This window comes from Lepidothrix coronata, unplaced genomic scaffold, assembly GCF_001604755.1.
Source record: "Lepidothrix coronata isolate B3197 unplaced genomic scaffold, Lepidothrix_coronata-1.0 Scaffold163, whole genome shotgun sequence".
Taxonomy (NCBI): Eukaryota; Metazoa; Chordata; class Aves; order Passeriformes; family Pipridae; genus Lepidothrix; species Lepidothrix coronata.
This window is the reverse complement of record NW_016690343.1, coordinates 722,647-743,895: the sequence shown is the minus strand read 5'-3', so window position 1 is coordinate 743,895 and position 21,249 is coordinate 722,647. Positions and strand designations below refer to the sequence as shown.

The following is a 21,249-nucleotide window of genomic DNA, read 5'->3' as shown; positions in this document are numbered from 1 at the left end:
ACAAATAGCATGCTGTACTTTGTTCCTTTCTTTGTCAATAACGTTGCAGGACTAACACGTTCAGGGAAGGCAGGAGGTGGAACTCCACTGTACATCTTCTCCACCAAGGCCAGCAGAGTGGGGGATGTCGTGTGATGTTCATGAGTCATAATGAGTGATATCTTAGAAATCCTGTCAGGAAAACCTGCTTAAGAATGCACTCCTAACTTTAGGTACTACGCAAACATCATTTAGGGCTCTCTTGGCTTCCAGCAGGCTTCTCACCAATAAAAAAAAAAAAAAAAGAAAGAAAGAGGCAATCAATTTTGCCTTGCAAGGTCTTTAAACTCAATTTCTCCATTTTCTGGCTGTTGCACTATGAGTCTATTGTGAGCTTTGCCTTGACATGGCATTTAATATCTTAGTTATTGTGCTTGGTAAACAATATCAAGAGCTGCAAACAACTCTATAATACACAACTTCTCCTATTTCTGGACATCTTTATGCAAAGCCTATTTGTTCATATACTTAATATGCTTGTACTGGATATAAAAGAGCAAAATACTGGGCTCTGTTATTGGCATTTGTCATCAAACTTCTTGATGACTAATTTACAACCTATTTTTGTGGTGGGCTTTTTTTTGTCCCTAGCTGGAATATTTGCTGAGGAGTTCAAATCAGTAGCATTGAAGCTGTATCAGGGATCTCTGTTTTCTGCAGCAATGCAGTGCCAATTCCTGCAGCAGCACTGGTACATATCAGAGCCTTTTGCAGGTTCTGCAGCACTCTAATTGCCCATAGAATTAACTGCTCATGCAATAGTCCAGAGAGAACATAACTATAGCCTGCCCTGTTTGATACAGGACTGCAAATCTCTTAAATGCCTCTCTGTACACATGTGGATTTGGCCTTAATTCCTGTGACTTTACATTGGAGTGAAAGCGGGAACCTAACCAAAGTGTTAGAACCCTTCGTGCAAAGTTATATTGAAAAAAAGAGAAAATATGAAATTAAGTGGCATCACAGCAACAGGAGCCAGCAAAACACAACCCCCACTGGACTGTGAGCCATCCTCCTCAAGACATGTGAAACCAGGGCTAGTGCAAGTAAGGGTGGACAGATGTGGCAAAGTGCCCTGTTGACTTAAGGACAAACCAGGGTTATTTCAGACCAAGAAGGACCTTCTTCTCAGAGTCAAAATTCCCCACTGGAAAATGTTCTCCACCAGCCACTTTTGTTCTAAATTGAAAGGATTTGGTTTATCGTTTCAATGAAATGAAACAAAATAAAAATCAGCTTGCTTTTGACAGCAAGGAATAGGGAGAAAGAGATTACTTTATACACACAGAGTCAAGAAACATTTATTATGAAGATTTAAGCCTATTTGGATGGACAGAAAGACTTACTAACTGTACCAGGATTTATTCTGAACTGTCCATAGAGAAGGAATAGCTGCACTACAGAAAAAGCAACCTAAGTATTTCCATTGTAAACTCCCCTTTCTTACATGATCACCAAAATTTTGAATTTCTCTGTATTTTATGACTGCACAAATACTCCATCCATCCTCCTAGAATTATATTTTTTTACCTTCCAAGTCTGGAAGTATATCATATGATAAAGTTTATTGGCTTAAAGTAAAGGGTTTCTGCCCTAGCTTATATAGGGTTAGGACACAAACTGGACATGGATGACAGGCCTTGTCTCAGTGTCTTGCAATTCACTGGCATTTGAAAGGAACATTGTCTGCTGTTTAAAAGAGGAAATTAAACATCTCCAAACATACAGTATATAGGTCATTAAATTCATCAGAGTTTGTAGTGGTGAGAGGAAACATTAGCTTGACTGTTTTCTCCTCTAAGCCTCCATCTATTGGATGGATAAATATAAATTCTGGCCTGCTTAACTGTAATCACAAAATATCCATGTGTTTTCAAATGAAGTGAGATTCCAGATCTAGTAGTGGAGAGAAGCTATAATGTAAAACATAGGTAGTGCATTAAAGTTTTGCATAGTTAATTGTATTCCTGTGATAGTATTCCTGTAATACAGATATATATTTGTTGAGGTGTTTTTCTATACGAATTTGCTAAACAGCACCTGAGCTTCAGGAGTTTAAGAGTGGATGTTGCAACATTAACTAGAGATGGCCAGAGAAGCCTGGTTGCATAAGGCAGCACTTAACCTAAAGGAGCCCTGAATTTAACTGACAAGTTCTGCTGGCCTAAGGCATGGTCTGCTCTTCAGTTTTGCTGGTGTTGCTGAAGTTGTCCATCTTAACTGATACAGCTGTACTGCTGCAGGGAGATATGGTCATACCAACAAGAAGTATCTGATTTTATCTGAAGGAATAATGTAAATTATCCTCATGAGAGGATCTTTTGTTTGTACAAATCTTCTTTAGGAGCATTTGGTGTTTATAGGATAAACACCTAGAGGAATTTAGAGAACACTAAACACTAGAAGAAATTAAGATGCGTTTTTACAGTTAAGGATATTCTTGCTCATAAACTTAGGAACCTATTGGTATTAGTGGAGTTCGTTTGGTGGAAATACCTTGATTAAAAGTCACATTTACTACCAATGTGACCTGCACAGCGTAAGTGGTAAATAGGGCTAACTTGAGATACTAAAAGCTGCCTTGTGAGCACTACAGTTTATTTTCACACTTTATTTGCTATGTTTACAATGGGACATTTATTTGTTTACACAAACTCTTGTTTATTGCCTTCTTTTGTACCACTTCTGCCTTCTTTCAGTGAACCTTCACAGATACCACAAGATACCACACTGTGTTGGGAGTACCTGATTCTGTGCCCTTGGGGAACGAAACCAGGTTATTTCAACTTCAGTTAGTCCTCAGCTAACAAAGATTCACACTCTTATGTCAGCAGGGGGTAAAAAAGGCAAGCATTTTAGATAAGAAATACTTGAAATAAAAAATGCATCGGTTCATAATGTTTACTTGCAGATGCTTTTAACTTTTACTAGTCATTAAAAAGCCTAACTCCTAGTGCCAAAACACCCAATTAAGCTTTTTAAAGAGAATCACAGAATTATGGAACTTGAAAGAGTTAAGATTTAACTCCATTTAAATTAAGATCATCATTAACCTAGCACTGCCAAGTCTGCCACTAAACCATGGCCCCAAGTGCCACAGAGAGTCTTGGAATGGTTTGGAATGGACCTTAAAGATTATCTAGTTCCAACATCCTTGCCACGGGCAGGGACGCTTCCCAGTAGACCAGGTTCCTTAAAGGCCCATCCAGCCTGGTCTTGAACACTTCCAGGGATGGGGTATCCACAACTGCTATGGGCAACCTGTTCCAGTGCCTCACCACCCTCACAGTGAAGAATTTCTTCCCAGTATCTAATCTAAATCTCTACAAGTCTTTAAATACCTCCAGGGATGGCTACTTAGCCACTTCCCTGGGCAGCCTGTTCCCCCTGGGCAGCCTCTTCCAATACTTGACAACACTTGTGTTGTAGAAATTTTTCCAAAAATGCAATCAAAACTTCCCCTGACGTGACCCGAGGCCATTTCCTCTTGTCCTATCACTTGTTACTTGAGAGAAGAGAATGACACTCACCTACAACCTCCTTTAAAATAAAACATGCAAAAATTATAAGTGTTATGACTAAGAGGATTCATTCAAATTGGAAAGAAGTGCTAGCTGTTATCACACACAAAAAAAAAAAGAAAGAGCAAGAGAGGATTTTACTCCCTGGAATGTCCCTCTTTTGCCTTCCTGTTCCCATATGCCTTTCACTTGCTTTCATACACACTTCCTTCTTCACCTTCCTGATATTCTTTTCATTTTCAATCTTTTAATGGTATTTTCTGAAAATTACTTCTCCACATTTCTCACCCATGCATTGCATTTGATTACTCTTTCTCCTCCCTGGAACCTGGTTAGTCCCTCTCTTGTTTGTGGTTCAGAGTGCAGAGCCAGGAAAATGTCAAATGTTATTAAAATTAGAGCCACTACATCCATGGTGCTCAGCACATTGCCAGATCCAGAAAGGGATGCCTACTTAGGCAGCAGTCACCTCATTCAGATTTTAATAGGGTATTTAAAGAAGAGTTAGATGCCTAAATAGCTTTGTGAAGATTGGCCTCTGTGTCCTCAACTCTTGGTTTGGATACACAGCAGCAAAACAATCCATTAATTTGATGGTACCTAAGTAGTGTTTAACATCATAATGTAACACCTAAAAATGACCCATCTGATGAAAAAAACTTCTCTAAGTAGCCTCCAAACAGAGGTTTAAACTAGAAACTTTAGTGGCAGTTAGGTGTGTGCGCTGCATAAATAGTACACATTTAATAAAGTCAGGTACTTAAACACCCATTTTATATTCAGTGAAATATTAAATTAAGTACCTTGGAAGTACCTAAACCTTTTATTCATTTGTCCTTGGTATTTAAGCAGTTTAGGCCTCTCTGACACAGTAGATGGCAGATAGAGCAAGAATTTGGGTTAAAGTGCTCAAACTACAAACATATCCAACAACACAGAGAAGGGTGCTTGCACAGAGTCCTATTGGATCTAAAGTGTATCTTCAACCAAAACTGAATAAATAGTGCTCAGGCTGGAAGGGATCTGTGGAAAGCCTTGCTTGCAAGGTTACACCTAATGGGAATACCTCAACGGGGAGCCAGCCATATTTTCCTAGGTGCCAGCAGGGAAACTCCCACTATAAGGTGGCACAATACGGCTCTTAATAGCGGCCTCAAAACAGCCCAGCGAAAGTTAGTCTAGATAGGACTTGCCAACCGAAATTGTATCTGAATAACTGCGTTACCAACTGTATCGTTACAAGGTTGGCAATACCGGCTTCCTATTTCAGGGAAGTGATAACAATTTTAAATTCCTCGTCTGTAGGATGTCTAGAATCATTAAGAACAGTCGGTTAACAACTGCCTGTTTCTAAAACGGCAGCAACATGTGAACGATTTACTGAAAAACTGGTTCCAGTGACTGAAATATTTTGTTTCCTGAGTCAGATTGATAGAAAACCTCGTGGTATTTATGGATGAAATTTCTAACACACATTACTTGTGTGAACAGGAAACATATATCAGGGGTTTTAATTTCATGAGAGCTGGCAAATCCAGGCTGACGTTTCTTTAAGGTTTCATTCTTTTTTTTCTTCTTTCCTTAACTCCAAAACTTACGAGAATTTATTGTCTTCTATTTTTTAGGAGGTGCCAGTGCATGGAAGTTGCAAGCTGATAGTTTGGAAAATTGGTGTTTCTTCTTTTTCACTGAGGCTTTTTGAGACAGGTTGGAAAAGTCACTGACTTCTTCATAAGTTGCTTCTCCCTGTGGCGAGCCGGGAGTGTTACAGGATAACCCCCTCCTCGCAGGAGCGCTCCCCCGGGCCTGGGCGCGATGCGGTCTCGGCGAGGGGAGCCTCCGCCTCCCCCGCCCTGCGGGCTTCCTCCGGGTGCGTGTCTACCCTTCCAGGCTGCGCAGAAAGGGCTCAGGCACTCTGTCTGGTGCTTTCTTCACTGCGTTAAGGTCTTCTTATAATTTACCTCGGCGTCTTGGCAAAACTTTGAGTACGCGGCGAAGCTGCGTTGAGGTGCGTCCAGGTGGGCAGGGGTGTGACCAACGCCACCCCCGGGGCAGGGCAGAAGCTGCCGCTTGCTCACCCCTGCTCAGGAGCTTTGGGGTCTTTTCACCCCGCCACGACCCCGCGATGAAGGGCGTTTCTCTCGCCGGGGGGAGCAATCCGCCCTGGGCTGAGCAGAGCTGGGGTGAAACGCCTTTCTCTTTCTTCAGCCTACGCAGCTCAGGAAAGGTTGTGACTTCCCTTCGCATCCGCGTGAATTAGCGCCTCAGCAAATTGCAGCGGTTTTCGTTTAAATTAACGCGAAATGTATAAAAAAAAACATTCTCACGCCCACCGCTCGCCCTCTCGTTTTCACGCATCCGCACCCCGCACCCATGATCTCATGCTGCTGAAGGCATGGCACAAGATCTACGGCAGGCTGGGAGCGGGGGAGGGAGGGAGGGAGAGAGAGAGAGAGGAGGGCCGGGAGTGTGCGGCTCGCACACCCTGCTGTGCCCAGGTGCGGTACTGCAGGAGCTGCGCCTCCGCGCCCGGCTCCGGGGGGCGCAGGACCCGCCAGGGGGTGATAGGTTTTCCCTTTGCATACCGACCCCTTGCTTTTAAACGTGACATCTCCCACCCTCGGCTGTGTGTGTGTGAGGGGGCAGAGTAGCCCTCCCCCCTCTTTCAGGGTAGGCGTGGGGCGATCGCCGCGGCGGGGCCCCGCACCCGGGGGGCGATGCGGGAGCTGCCGGCGCCGCCCTGCAGCTGCGTGGGGAACGGGGGGGACTCAGCCCAGAAAGGCTTTTTGCAGCCCAGTTTGCGGCCGCGTCTGCGGTGGGCGGACGAGGTGCAGTAGTTGAGTAGTGCCTGATAAAATCCCGGTAACTCTTTGTTCGGCGCCGTGTGTGTAATTACCGGATAATCACAGCCGGTGCTCGAATAGACAGAGGGAAACATCGGATGGGCGAAGTTTAGGCCAATTAAAAGACCCGAAACCGTTCTTTTTAAGATGAAAGTGGTTTTTCAAGACGCTGGTACCTCTGAACTATCGGAGGAGGGGAAATGCTCCCGCTGTGCTGCTGACTCCGCGGCGCGGGTGGGTGGCGGGTGGGGAAGAGCGGCGTGTGTGTGTGTGTGTGTGTGTGCGTGTGTCCCCTCCGCACCGCCCGAGCCGTGTTCTGGCAGTGCGCGGCTCCGGAAAGGCTGAGGAGAGGCAGCGCGACTGTGTGGGAGCTGAACTCAGCCTCCCTCTTTAACATAGGCTCGTCCTCTGCATTGCATCCAAGCCTCAGCGATTTGCTGTTCGGAGACTGCAGATTTGCATAGCCCTGCTCCTCGCAAGCATGCTTATTTTTATTTTTATTTTTTTTCCCAGCTTCTTTCATAAGGGTGCACTATTCTCCATGAAAACATCCTCGGGTATTACTGTCAGTAGCCAGACCATTGAGATTGTCGGAGCAGCCTGATTATTGTCTGGCGGCGTGTGCGACTGTGTGTGTGTGTGTGTGTGTGTGTGTGCGCGAGTGTGAGTGTGTGTGCGCGCCGGGAGAGAGCTCGCTCGGTGAGGGCTCACCAGTTTGGAGATGAATGGAGGGAAGAGAAGCAGTTTGATTTTTCTCTGCTTTCCCAGCGCCGGCTGATGGAGTGGCATCCCCTTTTTTCTTTTTTAGCAGAAATGTGGCATGATTGGCTACACTGTGGATTATTGAGGATGGGGGAATGCTTGGCACTCTTGTAGCCCTTGCAACTGTGGAGTATTGTTAATGAGCACCAGCCCCGCGAAAGCTGAAACTAGCGATTGTATGGGCGCGGGGCTTTTCCCCTCTTCCACCTCTTTGCGAAGGCTCTGAACTGCCTGGATTCTCTGCCTCTGACTATGTCTTGGATTGTTTTGGGTAGAAGAAGACCTGGAGAAAAGGATCCTCATAGGCTTTCCCAAAGGGAAGAGATGGCTAGCCTGGTGCGGTGAGCTGCAGCCAGCGCCGTGTGCGTGTGTGCGAGCGCCTCTGCCCAAAGTTTGCCTCCGTTGCTGTGGCTGCTGCTCCTCCCGAGGACGCCGCCGGCCGGCTCGCCGCGCATCGGAGGATGGGGGGGCTCCTTAGGGGCAGCCCGGAGCCGGGACCCGCCAGCAGCGGCAGCAGCAGCGCCGGCGGCCGCTTGGCCCTGCTCTGGATAGTCCCGCTCACTCTCAGCGGCCTCCTTGGGGTGGCGTGGGGCGCCTCCAGTTTGGGCGCTCACCACATTCACCATTTCCACGGCAGCAGCAAACATCATTCAGTGCCTATCGCTATCTACAGGTCACCGGCTTCCTTGCGAGGCGGACACGGTGGGTTCGGATGCCGCTCGGTGTCCCGCGCGGTCGGTGTGCGCCGTCCCGCAGAGGTCAGGCGCGGGCTGCGGGACCCCGCGGGCCGGGGCTGCCGCCAAGCTCGGAGGGAGCAAGAGGAGCGCGGCGGGGAGGCGGGAGAAGGGCTGGGCTGCGGGGCCGGTCTAGCCGGGAGCCCCGTCGGGAGGGGTGCGGGCCCATCCCGCCGCTCCCGGCTCGGGGACCAGGAGCCGCTGGCGGGGCGGGGGGCTGGGGCGGGCGAGGGGCGCTGTCGGGGCCTCCCGGGGCCACCGGTCATCCCCTGGGGCCGGCGATGTGCCCGTGCTGTGCGCCCCGCGGGGTCCCTGCGGGGCAAGCGGCGGAGGGGAGGCTCTCCCGCACCCCGCCGCTCCCCGCCCCGCCGCAGAGGGAGCCGCCTGGAAATCCCAGCCCGGAGGCGCCTCCGACGCTTGGAGCCGCGGCCCCCGGGTGGGAGCGCCCTGGCAGCGCCGGCCCTCGGCCCCCCCGTTGCCGCCCCCCTCCCTGCCCCAGCCCAGGGACACACACGCCGGAGCCAGCCGCCCCCACGGCGGGAGGCAGGGCAGGGCAGGGCAGGGCGCCCGGGGACCCCGGCGCGGAGCGAGGGGCGGTGCGTTACTTAAACCTCTGGTGATGGTCGTGCCCCTTCCAGTTCGTTACCTTGGTCGAAAGTCGATGCACTAAAGCAAAGGTCAGCTCATTATGCAGGGGATCGGGAAAGCAGTAGGCACTTAGACACGGAGGAACTAAAGTGATGCCCACCGTGGCGGGCAGCAAAGGGACGGAGATGAAATTCTTTAAAGGCGCAAATACATTATGGTTAAGAATGACAGTGCTCCGGTACTTAGTTTCTGAAGTGACAGAAAGCTGCTTCAGTGCCCTTTGAAGAGCCCTGTGCGGTTCTTCCCTTTCTTTTTGCACGCATACTTATGAGGACTTGCACATCAATACATGAAGAATAGGTGTGCTTATATATGCTCGGCAGTACCAAAAGCTGTGAAAGAAAACGAAACACCAGACTGTGTTTTAAGGATTTGAGCCTCCCTTTGTCTCCGAGGGAGGAAAAGAAAGATAAAGAAACCCCCTTGTTGGCTCCTGATTAGATTATACAGCTTCATTCTTCTTCATTTTCTCATCTTGCCTTGCTTCATTTGCACGATCATGCGATGTCATTTACAAGCTTTGCAAAGTAGAAACCAGATCTTGTACTTAACCTTTGCTTCTCTGTGCAAGATGACCTAGTTGCAGGCAGGAGGTAGTTAGGAATTATTGGAATTTTTTCAGTGATTAACAATGCTGGTGTTAGTGGAAACGGTAACATTGTTTACCTGAAAATTCCCACTGAGTGCTAAATACACTTTAATACTTAACTGCTAGAAAAAATAAAGTGCATAGAAATGGCTTTTCATATGCATTTTGCTTTTTTTAAGTTATATATCTGGTCTAATTAAAAAAAAACAACACAAAACCAAAACCAATTGAGAAATTCAGGCCACCACTCTTTTCTGTAGTGCACTGAGGCGGTGCAAGATTGAGAATGCTGCTTGTTCAGTACTGTATGTGCTGAAGGGGAAAATTAAAGATGTATGTGTGTTCACATATATGTATATGCTTATTATTCTTTCAATTTTTGCCCATATGGCAATATCATTTAGGGGCTTGCTATTCATTTGAGGGAATGCTAAAAGGATGAGGGGGGAAAAGAAACATGATTGTGGAGGTACCAGCTACGATTCCTTAGAAAGCATTTTAAAATCACACCTTTTGCCAGCTTTTAAAAAAATTACCTTAGATCCAGTCAAAGGGTGATGGTGTAAAAAGGCAGCTTTCTCGGGAGAAATAAGTCTCGTTGAAGAAAACGAAAGGTGAAGTGGTGGAGCTGCCACTTAAGGACTTCATAGGGTAGTCCAGGAGCCTCTCCAGAAGTTAGGTACCTGATTTTATGAAAAGAAGGATGTTCCATGTCATAAGAAGGCATTTCAGAACGTTTACTTGAAAACTCTAAATGTCTTTGCTTTTCTGTGTTTATGAGACATTCTGCTATCTGACAGCATTTTAAAACATTTAATTCCTTTCATTATTAATTCTTCAGAGAGGTGTTCCCATTTGCTTCTGTAAGCCTGACAGAAGCACTTCTCTTTCCGGCTGAGCAGGGTTAGACACAGTTCCTGGGGAGCCCATCACTGCATCTCTAAGCATCAATCAGAGGGAACTGGGTGAGGAGTGGGAGGGGCAGGGTGTTCCTCACCTGCCTTTCTAGGGTGTCCCCAGCCCCTGCTGGCTTAGCCAGATGAGAGTGAGAATTTGATTCTCAGGCTTGTATCCTTCAGCATTAGCTCCATTCAGTTTTGCAGTTATTTTGTTCTAGTCTAACCTTTGTATGTAAACGTTGCAGTCTCTATGGTGACCTCATATCAGCGTTTTTGTTACTTTGTCAGCTTTTTGTGGCATCATCTCTGCTAAAAGTGGAAAAGAGCTTTTAGGGCAGGTCAATTAGTCAATCCCAAATGAAAGCATTGCTCTCTAATATTGTGAATTAGAAGCATCAAAGGAAGGAGAAATGATCACTTCGTTCAGACACTCAATAAATGTCACTACAGTCCACACCCTTCTCCTCTACCCCTGCACCAGCTAGCCCATACACCCTCATCCTCTCAGTTTTAATTTTTATTCTTTCAGTTTTCCTTGAGCCAACCCAATTCCAGTTAGTAGTATAAGCAAAGCCAAAAGCCCAGCATGGTTGGATTTTTTCCACTTCTTTTGAAACACCAAACCACAATCTTGCTACTAACACTCTTGCGAGGCAATTTTTCTGGGATTTTTCTTAGTTGTATGATACCATGTGGTTTCAGTGGACAGTACTGTGCCTCACAGAGACATAAACAGAATTCCAAAGAAGCAATTAGCTCACAGTATTAAACAAAAAGTAGTTCAATGCACATTTTTTTAATATACATCTTTCTAGCTTGACCAAATGATTTTTCAGTTTTGTTTCCTGACTCTTATTAAACTCAGAAAGGTGAAAGATGGGTGAAAGATTTCAAAGTTTAATCACAGGAAGGAATAAGAAAATAATTCTGTGGATCGTGACATCAGCAATGTAAAGAGAAGTACAGGGAAGTAAGAGACAGACTAATGTTCACGAATATAAGTCCTGTGGTGCTCAGTGCTCACCGGTGGTCTCTGTAGCATGGGGGGTATTTGATGAATTATGTCCATGTCTCCTTGATCCATTTAAGAAGGTAGCTATTGCTTTTGTTATAGCTGTATCTACCATGAAGTCTTTTTTTCTTTTCTTTTGGTTGAAGTAGATAGAGTGGTTCATACTGCAGCACTTCTAGATTACGAAAACATGGATGGTCCATGGAAAAACTCATAAAAATGGAAAGGGATTGTAACTTTCTTAGTAACTTTAAATGAAGAAAGACTGTTTCTTTAAGAATCCAGGAACATGAAGCATCATATGTGAAGGGAAAATTGCATGTTAAATAAGTTAAAAGTGTAGCCATATAGATGACCATCCTTCCTGCAAACACCTCTTTGGTCTCTACTGGGCTGAGCCTTTTCTGGCCCCAAAATTCCCCATTCAGTTACCAAATGACGAGTACAGTGTGTCCATTTCTTCTGGTTGTTTCTTTCTGTGCTCACAGGACCTTGTTCAGGCTGTTTTCCGATAAAAACAATTTGATTCTGAGTTTTTAAAATCTGCCATAGTAGGAGCCAGAAGGTGAATAACAAAATCTACATGTTGGTGTGTTATGTTCGTGTGCTTGGAAAGAAAAAGCAAAAATGGGGAGGGAATAGGGCTCACATGCTCACGGGCAGAACAGAAAAAGCTGGGCAACCTGTGTAGTGCACTTAAGGACCTGAGTTAATGTGGTACCAGAAGGGATTTGACTCCGTGAGGCCTATGACCAAGACACAGGCAAATGGTTTAGAGGGAGCAGAGGCAGTCTGAATTAAAGAGAATAGGGTACTGGGAGCAGTTATTAGGAAAGTGGTAGTTTGAGGTGGGGAGGTTCTAGGGACCTTTGTTGTGGAACACAAAACAGAGGGTTTTAAGAGCTTGAGCTTCAGCAGAAAAGTTCCTTAGTAGGAAGAAGAGTTCGTGGAAAATGAGAATTTTGAGGAATAAAAATTGACGTGTTTTGGAGATGAGAGCTGAGGATGGTGTGTTATCACAGCACATCCCCTCCTCCAGTATTTTCTATCCAGAATGTGATGTGGCAACAGGGACATGCATATTGATCTCCTACTTCTGAGGCAGGCCAGCTTGTTCCAGTCTCTGCTTTACCACTGTTGCTGAAGCTCACATGCACTGGATTCGTCCACACTATGTCCATTTAGAGAGAATTCTGTAGCAGAATCACCAGCTTGCCATTACTGGAGTACCCGACAGCAGGCTGGATCAGGCAGTCCTTGTTCAGTAAAGATGCTTGTTGAACTCCACAGGAGTTTTCAACAAATAAAACCAGCAGGACCAAAGTTGCAACACTGCAGTGAAATAATTTATATCACTGTTGTGCAAAATATGACTAAAACAACTTTGAAAGATGTGTGTATGATGTATAAAGGCATTTTATTTCTGTAAGAAAAAACAACTTATTAGTGTAGGTAAGAATAATTTCATGGGCTTTTACTACTTTTTTTTTTAATATACTGGAATTGCTATTTCTGCATATAATGGCAATAAACTGAATAGTTTTAGGGATTAGGATAAATGAAATGGTATTTCTTGGTTACAATGTGCTTATGTTGCAGAAAAAGGTTATATTTTGATTAAAACATCAAATGTAAATGTTTCCAGATGTTCAAGCATTGTTGCTCAGTGTGATGTTAGAGGTAGAAGTGACAAAGTCTCATCTTCATCTTACAATTGCCTTTTTCAATGTTTTTTTTCCCCAAACCTCTTTATATATCACTATCTTTTTAATTGTCTGTTTTTCATTCACTTATTTTCAAATACGTACTAGTTCTCCTGCTCTGAATACTTCTTACACACAACTGAGACATTTTCATGTTTTAAGACTGTAAAGCATAGCAGCTTTCTCAATGTCTTTAAATTATATAAATTTTATATCCCCATTCAAAATTTCTAATATGCTCCATCAGTTATTATCCCTATCAGCTGCCAAAGTATTAGCATCAGTTGGAATAAAATGAATAACCAAGCAATTGCAGTCAGCATAGTGGTTAATTGGCTGTGCAGTTGGATATGCGTATTAGGAAGTTGGGTTTCTATATTATTATTTCTGTCGGTATGGCTTGTCAAAGAGGCAGACAGTCTTCAGCAGTATTGCGGAGAGTCTGGAGTACTGTAATCAAAAGTGGAATGTTGCTCATGGATTTCTGATAAGGATCTTTATACAAGTCCCACTGCCTTGGTACATGCATAGCTATTGATTGACTGGGGTGCCTTTACAAGAGCTAAATAAATAACAACACTCTGTTGTCACTTATCAGCAATACCACTTTCTCCTCAGCCTGTGGTAACCATGTTTTTCTAGATTTAAAGCATGTTCTATTGTTCTTTTAATCAAATACTGTTTGAAATTAGTTATCAGAAGAAATTAATTTAGCATTCAATGCAGTGTACTTCCTGCTGTTTCTAATTTTCAAAGATGGATTTTTTTTCTGATAGTGAGAAGTTGGCTTTAAGGGAAATTTCCTTCTGTCTCTCTATTTTACTCCAAGAGAGAACTCTGTAGACAAAACTGCTGTGCCCAGTGTGCATAAGCACAACCAATTCTACAGTCCTAATATTTTGTCACCTTTCTCACACAGATGGCTATTACTATGATTAACCATAGATAATATGCTTGATTATTGTATTTTCAATGGATCGTGTAGTGTAGTTCACTGAAGTTTATATTTCATCTTCTCCTTGGACAAACCTTGCAATAGTTCTTAACCTTTCTGAGTAATCAAGATGACATTACTGACCTCTTTCTTGTCTTTCCCCAGATTCAGTTAATTTATCTCTCTGCTATTAAGTTTGATGTCCTTGGGTCTGTCACAGTGTCTGTAACGTGTTTTTCTAAGCTAACAACTTCCTTTCTAGTTTGTAAATACAGTGTAGGCAGAGCTGATAGATCTCGCTGTGATAATAAGCTGAGTTGTGAATGTAGCTGTGATTATAAGTAGAATGAAACAGTCTGATTTGATGAAGGAAAGTTTATTACAAATAAAACCACCGCTCTATAAAGTTAAAAGTAACAAATATAAAGAAGAGAGGCCATGTACTTACCATCATTTAGACATTAATTTCTTTCTGAGTAGCTACATGGATGTCTGGCAGTACTTTCCCCACCTTTCACATAACATTTGTGCACAAGCGTGTACATGAACACACATGCATATCACAGATGTTTCCTCATAATGAGAAAGTGGACATAGTAGTAAGCTGAAAAAGAGAGCATCTCTCTAAGAGTTGAAAATGTTGAAAAACTAGTCAGTGACAGTATTCATTAACCACAGAAGTAATTGATCAGAACAAGAGAATTAATTATTGCCTTTCACCTTAGCTGACAGAAAAAAGGAGCCAGTGAAATAAAGTGGGAAAGGAGGAGGGAAGAAGTAGTGCTGCTGGATGTCAGCATAAGATTGGAATAAGGTGGTAGGGAGGATGCCACGCTTAGGAGCAGTCAGCATCTCTGGCTCACGATTACTGAATCAGGGTAGAAAACTGGTTTTGAATTTCTTTAACCACTAAACTAGCCTAATCCACCAAAATAGCCCAGATTAAGGGTATGACTGGCACATGCACTGTAGGTAGCATAAGAGTCAAAAAGCTTTATTTCTGGGGCTTGGTTGGTTAAAAAAAAAGTACAAAAGTACATGATATCTGTGATCCTGAATCTCAGAAGGCCAGACAAGGTTGAAGTTGAGGCAGGGTTGTTCCATTTATTTGAACTGTAAATGGCACAAATGACAAGTCTTCATTTAAAATACATAGATAGGTGTTTCCTGAAGAGCTTGCTGATTTGCTCAGATCATTCTGGTGTTCTGGAGCCATAGAGGGGGATGCCCTCAGATACTCACTCCAAAATGACAGAAGTGTTAACTCTTTCTTTAGCTCTCTTTTACTGCAGCTGTATATGCAAAGAAATGCCAACATGCTTCTAAAGCAAGTTGACTGCTTTCTAAATATTTTCTTTTATCCCTGCATATCTGCAACTGAATTAGGGATTCTCTAATTTACTTCATTAATTTAGCTCATCTGCATTTGTAAAATAAAGAACAGAGAATGACTAGACTTGGAGAAATTTCAAAAAAACATGAAAACTTTCTCCACCTTGAAGAAGAGTCAGATGTAGTCTTAATGCATGTTTACATTGCTGAATCACTGGGGTTGGTTGACTTTCTCAGTGACAGGAGTTCTAGAGCACTGGGAAGTAGGTGGAGAGGAGATAAGGAGAAATGGCCATGGGCTTGCCTGGCTGACCAGTGGAGATGAAGAGATGTGAAGGAACAGAGTGCTAAAACAGGCACTGTTTCTAATCATTGACCTAGGCCTGATTTGATTTTATTGAGGTCAAGCCTAAAATTTTCACTGCATGACCTGATCTGTTTTGCCTCTCTCAGATAAATGTGTCTCAAACCCACAACACTTCTGCCGTGGTCCTCCTCACTAAAACAATGCTGTTTAAACTGTTAACAAAATATTGCAAATAATAATGCAAACACATGCACTTTTAAAATAGGTTTGGTGCAGTTAGTGGATGTGTTCACTTTATTTCACATGACAAGAATTATGAGGGAGCTTTTAGCGAATATAATGAATTGCCATATTTATGGAAAACATATGAGCATGAATTGAATCATGCCGTTATTTTGGGTTTGGATATTCAGTGCCCACAGAGAGGAGTTTAGAAGTTGTGACAAAACAACAGATGTGAGATTAGCCCCTTTGGCTGTGTCTAAATGGATCTGTCCTAAAATCTTGGTGTCCCAGTTGGTCAGAACATGCTGTGGCTCCCATCCAAGCCCCATCCTTCCACTCATCCTCTTCTCAGACTGGCTTGTGTTTGCAGTTTTGCCTTGCTGTGGATTTTAAATCTGCTTGGGGCATGCACCCCAACTCTGGCATTCAGAGAAGCTCTCGAATACTGCATTTGATTATTCTAAAAAAAAATAGAAATGTTTTGAATGTCCTTCTTCCTAAATAATGTGCTATATAAAGAGAGGTTAAATAAAACATTGTATGGGCAAGGAAAGGAGAGGGTGAAGACTATAATTATCTTATTAATTGAAAATTTTTCCAAGAAACTTTTTACTGCTTGGAAATTCTATGGAAGTTGCAAGAGTATTATTGTTCCCTTTATCAATTAGAAGACTTTATTTTTCAAGTCCTGTGTTTAAGACACATATAAAAGAAAATATAAGAAATAGAGTTTCGTTAGAAATTGTTATCTAGAAAGTGTTGTGTATGAGGGTATATAGGCCAAGTTATCATTTTGACTGTGCTGACTTCTGATAGAAAACCAGTAATTCACTAAGACTGAAGCCAGAACAATTTTTATGATGATGATTTTTAACTTTTGTAGAATTCTCATGTTAGTTCATAAAGCTTGCTTTTCGTCAGTCAGCATGATTTGACAGCTTTAGCTGTTGTCTGATGTAAATATAGTAAAATCCACTGCATAGCATTTAGAAGGAGAAGCTGGTGAAGAAAGAGTAGTAACAACATTATTTTGCAGCAACAACAGCAAAAACAAACATCTCATTTTGAGATGTTTGACTTTCTTACTGTGCAAGACATTGCAAAACTCTAGTTAAGTATGCAGATAAAAGAAGTTACTGGTCTGCTAAGAACAGCGGTTTGTAAGTACCTAACCTGGACACTTAACTTGCAGTAGCTGTCAGTGATTTTGCGAGTTGTACGATTATCTAAATGAAAACACAGTTCCCATGTCAGTGTGCAGGAGCTTAGCTTCAAAGAGCCTGAGGTTGGAAAAGGTAAATAATTAAATTGGGGAAAATATGTGATGCATCTGCTAGATATCAATAGAGGCAGTTACTTCAGATATGGCAGTTGTTAATGCTGATATAAATTGCAAGTGACTCACCTGAAGATTCCTGAGATCCTATCTATTCATTGTTCTTTGAGGATAGAATTTGTGCATCAGGGAATTTATGCCTTAGATTAGGGAAGGCGGGTTTCAGTGCAATCAATGTATATTTTATTACTTTTGTTGACCCTTGGATTATGGACAACTTTCAGTATTTCAGTACAAGGTCACTGCTCATCCTAAGCAGGTCATAGCAAGTGTGCTGAGAGTAAATTAATATGTCAGGATTTTGCAAGTATTTTGTGTTTGTTTCAAGTCATTAACTTGATTTCAATTGGCTGTTTGATAATCACTCTCCTCCCTATTTCCTTTTTCCGAATGTAATTACTTCAACTGGAAGAAAAACTAAAAAAGAAATAATTATATGTATTCTAGGAATAAATTTGCATATGCATATAGTGTGTGGTGGTACTCTTGTCTTCTGTAGGGGTCAGTTAACTGCCAAAGTACAGTTTGCAGAAAAATGGAAAATCAGAGGGAGAAAAGGAGCAGTCATTATTGCTAAATGAGCCTTAGTGTAAATGAGTTCAACTTTGCTAAAGAAATCCCTGTTTCTAACTGTCATGTCAAAAAGTGGCATACATACATTAACCCTTGTCCGGCATATGCAGTGGTGTCTCTCCAGCACTACTGCCTGTCTTGGCAAGAGGCTCGTCTGGAATGGTTATTCCTATTTCACAGAGAGGAGCTGAAACACAGCGAATCAGCTTTGCATTCGTTCCCTCTTGAATGATTCAAAGAAATCACACAGTGGTCAGATTGGCCACCTGAAAATTCCCTCTGTGTCTTTTGTGCACTTGCCCGTGATGTAAGAGACGGATCTGGGGCATGGCCACGGTGTGTAACACTCTGTTGTCAATTGGCATAGCTTAAAGCTGATCCCATGCTGGTTCAGCATATGCCATGCCTCAGTCATCCCTCCGTAAGCAATTCATTGGGCAGTGCTTTCCCCACCGCTGCCTGTCAAACAAAAAACAGCACAGCAGAGGTTAAGGACTATTCTGTTCAGCCTTTGCTTTTGTTAATGAATAGACATCCGGTTCATTTCAGGAGTTCGCACAGCTTTACCTACCTAAATGTGACAAGCATCTCACCGTAAGTCACACAGCAGCCTGAAATGGGAAAAGGAATTAAACAAAGATTCAACGAGTTCTGTATTGCTGTTTCATTCTATTGTATTGTGCCAATACTATGATGCAGGACCATTAAAATAATGTACTAGTTACTGAGCAAAAGCCATTCTTCCTTCCTTTTCTGTGTACGTCATACTGCGGGATTCATAGAACTGATATGTGGAAAAAAAAATGTAGAAAAAGGGGGATGCAAAGACATGGGAAAGGGGAAGGAGAAAAGGAAAATGGGTCAAGCAGGCAGAGCATTCTTTTATTTAAGAAAAACAGAAATATTTTCTTACTGTGAATATTTCTGTTGTTTTTTCCCCCTCCTCCACAGGGATTATTTCTGCAGTTATTTGGTTTGATTTTTTATAGAGCTATTGTAATTATTTTAGATGTAAAAAATGCATAAAATACTGATCTTTGTGTGTGCTGATACACCAGACTTAGAACTCTCACGCCTTCACAGATAAGGCTTGCCTGTCTTTTGGTATAAGTCAAATCTTTCCAAACTCCCCATCGTTGCTCACATTTTTGTGTCCATATGAGGGGCAGTTGCCTTAAATATTGTTCTCTGCTTGTCTTGTAATTCCAGTGGTTCATGGTATCTGATGTCTATTAAGTGAGAAGGGCAGTCATAATGCACTGAGTCGAGATTTGAACTGGTGGCTTCACCTCATGTAATTTTGTTTTACAGATATTGTTTGCCATTTAAATGTTCCCTCTCCATGTAATTGCTCTGGATGTTTGAATGTTGGCATCAGTAGGCAAGGTATTTTCTCTCTATTCCGCGAGTGAAAGTGAATGAGGTGAGGATTTCATTCAACGAAGACAGCTTTGTTGAAAAGGATTAGTTGCTTTCATTACTGTAGGACTGTTAGCATAATTAGCAGTTCATCAGAATGATTTCACAAGCCATTTTTTGTGACAATGACTGGGGCAAAGCTTTCCAGATTGTAGTCAGTCTGTCTGATTGAGCAGGACTGTAATACCAAGAGATGTGAAGAGCCAACAGTCACAGAGGGAAGGTCAGCATCAACTTTCTTTCATTTAATATTTGTTTGGGTTTTTTGTTTTTGTTTTTGTTTTTTTTTTTTTTCTTAAGTAATACATCATGCAGCGAATGTTATAGTTTTCAATATTTGTATTATGGTGGCATCTCTAAATTTCAGTCAGAGGCTGTGAGCCCATTGTGCTAAGCAGATGGATTGAATAGAAAAAGACAAGAAAGCTGAGGAAATAATCACTCTTTACTGCTGACAGTACTCTCCAGGGTAGATTTCAAAATAGCTCAAGAGCTGTGTAAAATTAATAAGCTGTTCCTCATGTACTGAAATCCTCTTTCATTTTACATTGGTATGAGGGATCTCTGTAGAGAGGAGGGGCTACAAATAAGATTTGCAAGAGGTTGGGGTTGAAGATTGTCCCCTAAAGTCCAGATTTTACTGAGTCTGATGGATGAGTGCACACTAACTGTATGCATTAAAACGGTCTGTATGGAATTTGTCCACTACAAAATCTCTGCATCAATGAGGTCTGTTTAGTCCCTCAGAGCAAGGCTTATTGGGAATAAAATTTGAATCAGTGTCCTTTTGTTTCTTTAGCATCTTTGTAATTTTTGTCACTGATATCTGGAAGAGATGAGAAATCAGAGAGCATTATTCTTATCTAATAGAAATTTAATAGTAATGAGATATTTTAGTAGGTCTTTGAGGTTTTATGTCAACTTGCATTCTCTGGTGTGGAAAGATGTTCCCTTGGACTCTATCTTTGCAGTGTGGCGTTAAGTTTTCGCTTTTATTGAGGCATTTTTAAATGTTATTTTTCTCATACAGTTACAGATGTAACACTGAATCATAATTAGAAAGGAAAAAAATTATTACCTGTCATGGATTGGATAAAACCTTGAAATAATAAATACCACCATCACATTTTACTGCTATCATAAATAATTATTCAGCACATGTCCATAGGCTCAATTTATTGTATCATATTCACTTAAATATGTTTATGAAACGATCCTTACACACACACACACACACACATTTTATCAAATTTCAGATTCCTTGATTAATGGCACAGACCTTTTTTGCTACATTGCACAGTCTGTCATACCCCTAATTCAATTTTAAAATAAAGGTATTCTTAGATCTTCTTATAATAAGGCTATTTGTCTTTCTACAGTTATACCTCTTTTGCTTATTTTCTTATAGAATGGATTAAGATTTAATAGTGATGTATTTCCTAATAAACAGAACTAGAGGACAGCTTATTCCATTATCTTAGATATACCCTAGTTACATCTTCATTGGAACCCATTAAATATTCTTGGACAGTACTTAGCAATATATAAAAGGTTTCTTGTTTTTGATTTCAGCAGAGACATCAATCTAAATGTTCTGGGCTGTATTGCATAATTGTCAAGGAGTTAAATATGCACAATGAAGGTACAGTAGTTAAAATGTATTGGTGTACATCTAATGTTTATAGATAACCCTTTTAAAGAAGTCAGGATGTATTGCCATGTTCAGCCATTCTATCTCAATTCTAAATCACTGCCTCTGTGTTTCCGGTTGCAGTCAGTCAGTCAAAGACCCTGTAGAACATTTACCTTGCAGCCTTGCAATTTTAATTATCTGATCAAGTGTATTAAATTGTGATAGAGGTAAAACCAATTATAATTTCTCAGAAGTTCATATCTTATTAGTAGTTTTCTGGGAAATGGAACCCAAGTTTATAGCAGATTTGAGAGGAGAGGACTCTCTTGTTCTTGTTCCCCACTTCCTCTTTGCATTTCAGATTTGGATCTTCAGGTAGTGTTATCACTGGCGCTCGGTGTTGCTGATTCAAAGTGCTGTGTTTTGGCCAGTAAACTTGTTTCAGGTCTAATTTGAATATACAGACGGTGGCAGATTCACTAATATAGTAATAGCATGCAAAAGAAACTCTCTCTGATGTCATTACCCAGATACTCTGAAATTAAAAAAATGGCATATGGTTTAACTTCAGTACTGTATGAGGTTTCTACATACAGTGTTTACAGCAGTAGTTGAATGGACCATGTTCTCACCTAGCTCATGCTGCTGCCAGCTGTGGCTTTCAGGCCACCAGGCTCTTTTCATCAGGTCTGGTCAGGAGGTGTGAGGATGCTGCTGACTATGGTCTAGTATTTAGGTGC

General features: G+C 42.2%; 1 protein-coding gene across 22 annotated transcripts in view; it reads left to right on the top strand.

The window, feature by feature from the left end:
• NRXN1 (neurexin 1) overlaps nt 1-21,249 on the top strand; it is a 704,201-nt gene that overhangs the window by 412,592 nt on the left and 270,360 nt on the right. The window contains exon 1 of one of the 22 annotated variants that reach the window (XM_017829354.1): nt 6,740-7,867. The exons of the other annotated variants lie outside the window; for them this stretch is intronic. Coding sequence (XP_017684843.1) covers nt 7,627-7,867 — 241 coding nt within the window. The 5' untranslated portion in view covers nt 6,740-7,626. Of the gene's footprint in view, nt 1-6,739; nt 7,868-21,249 lie in introns of those variants that run through there. 22 annotated transcript variants of the gene reach the window in all.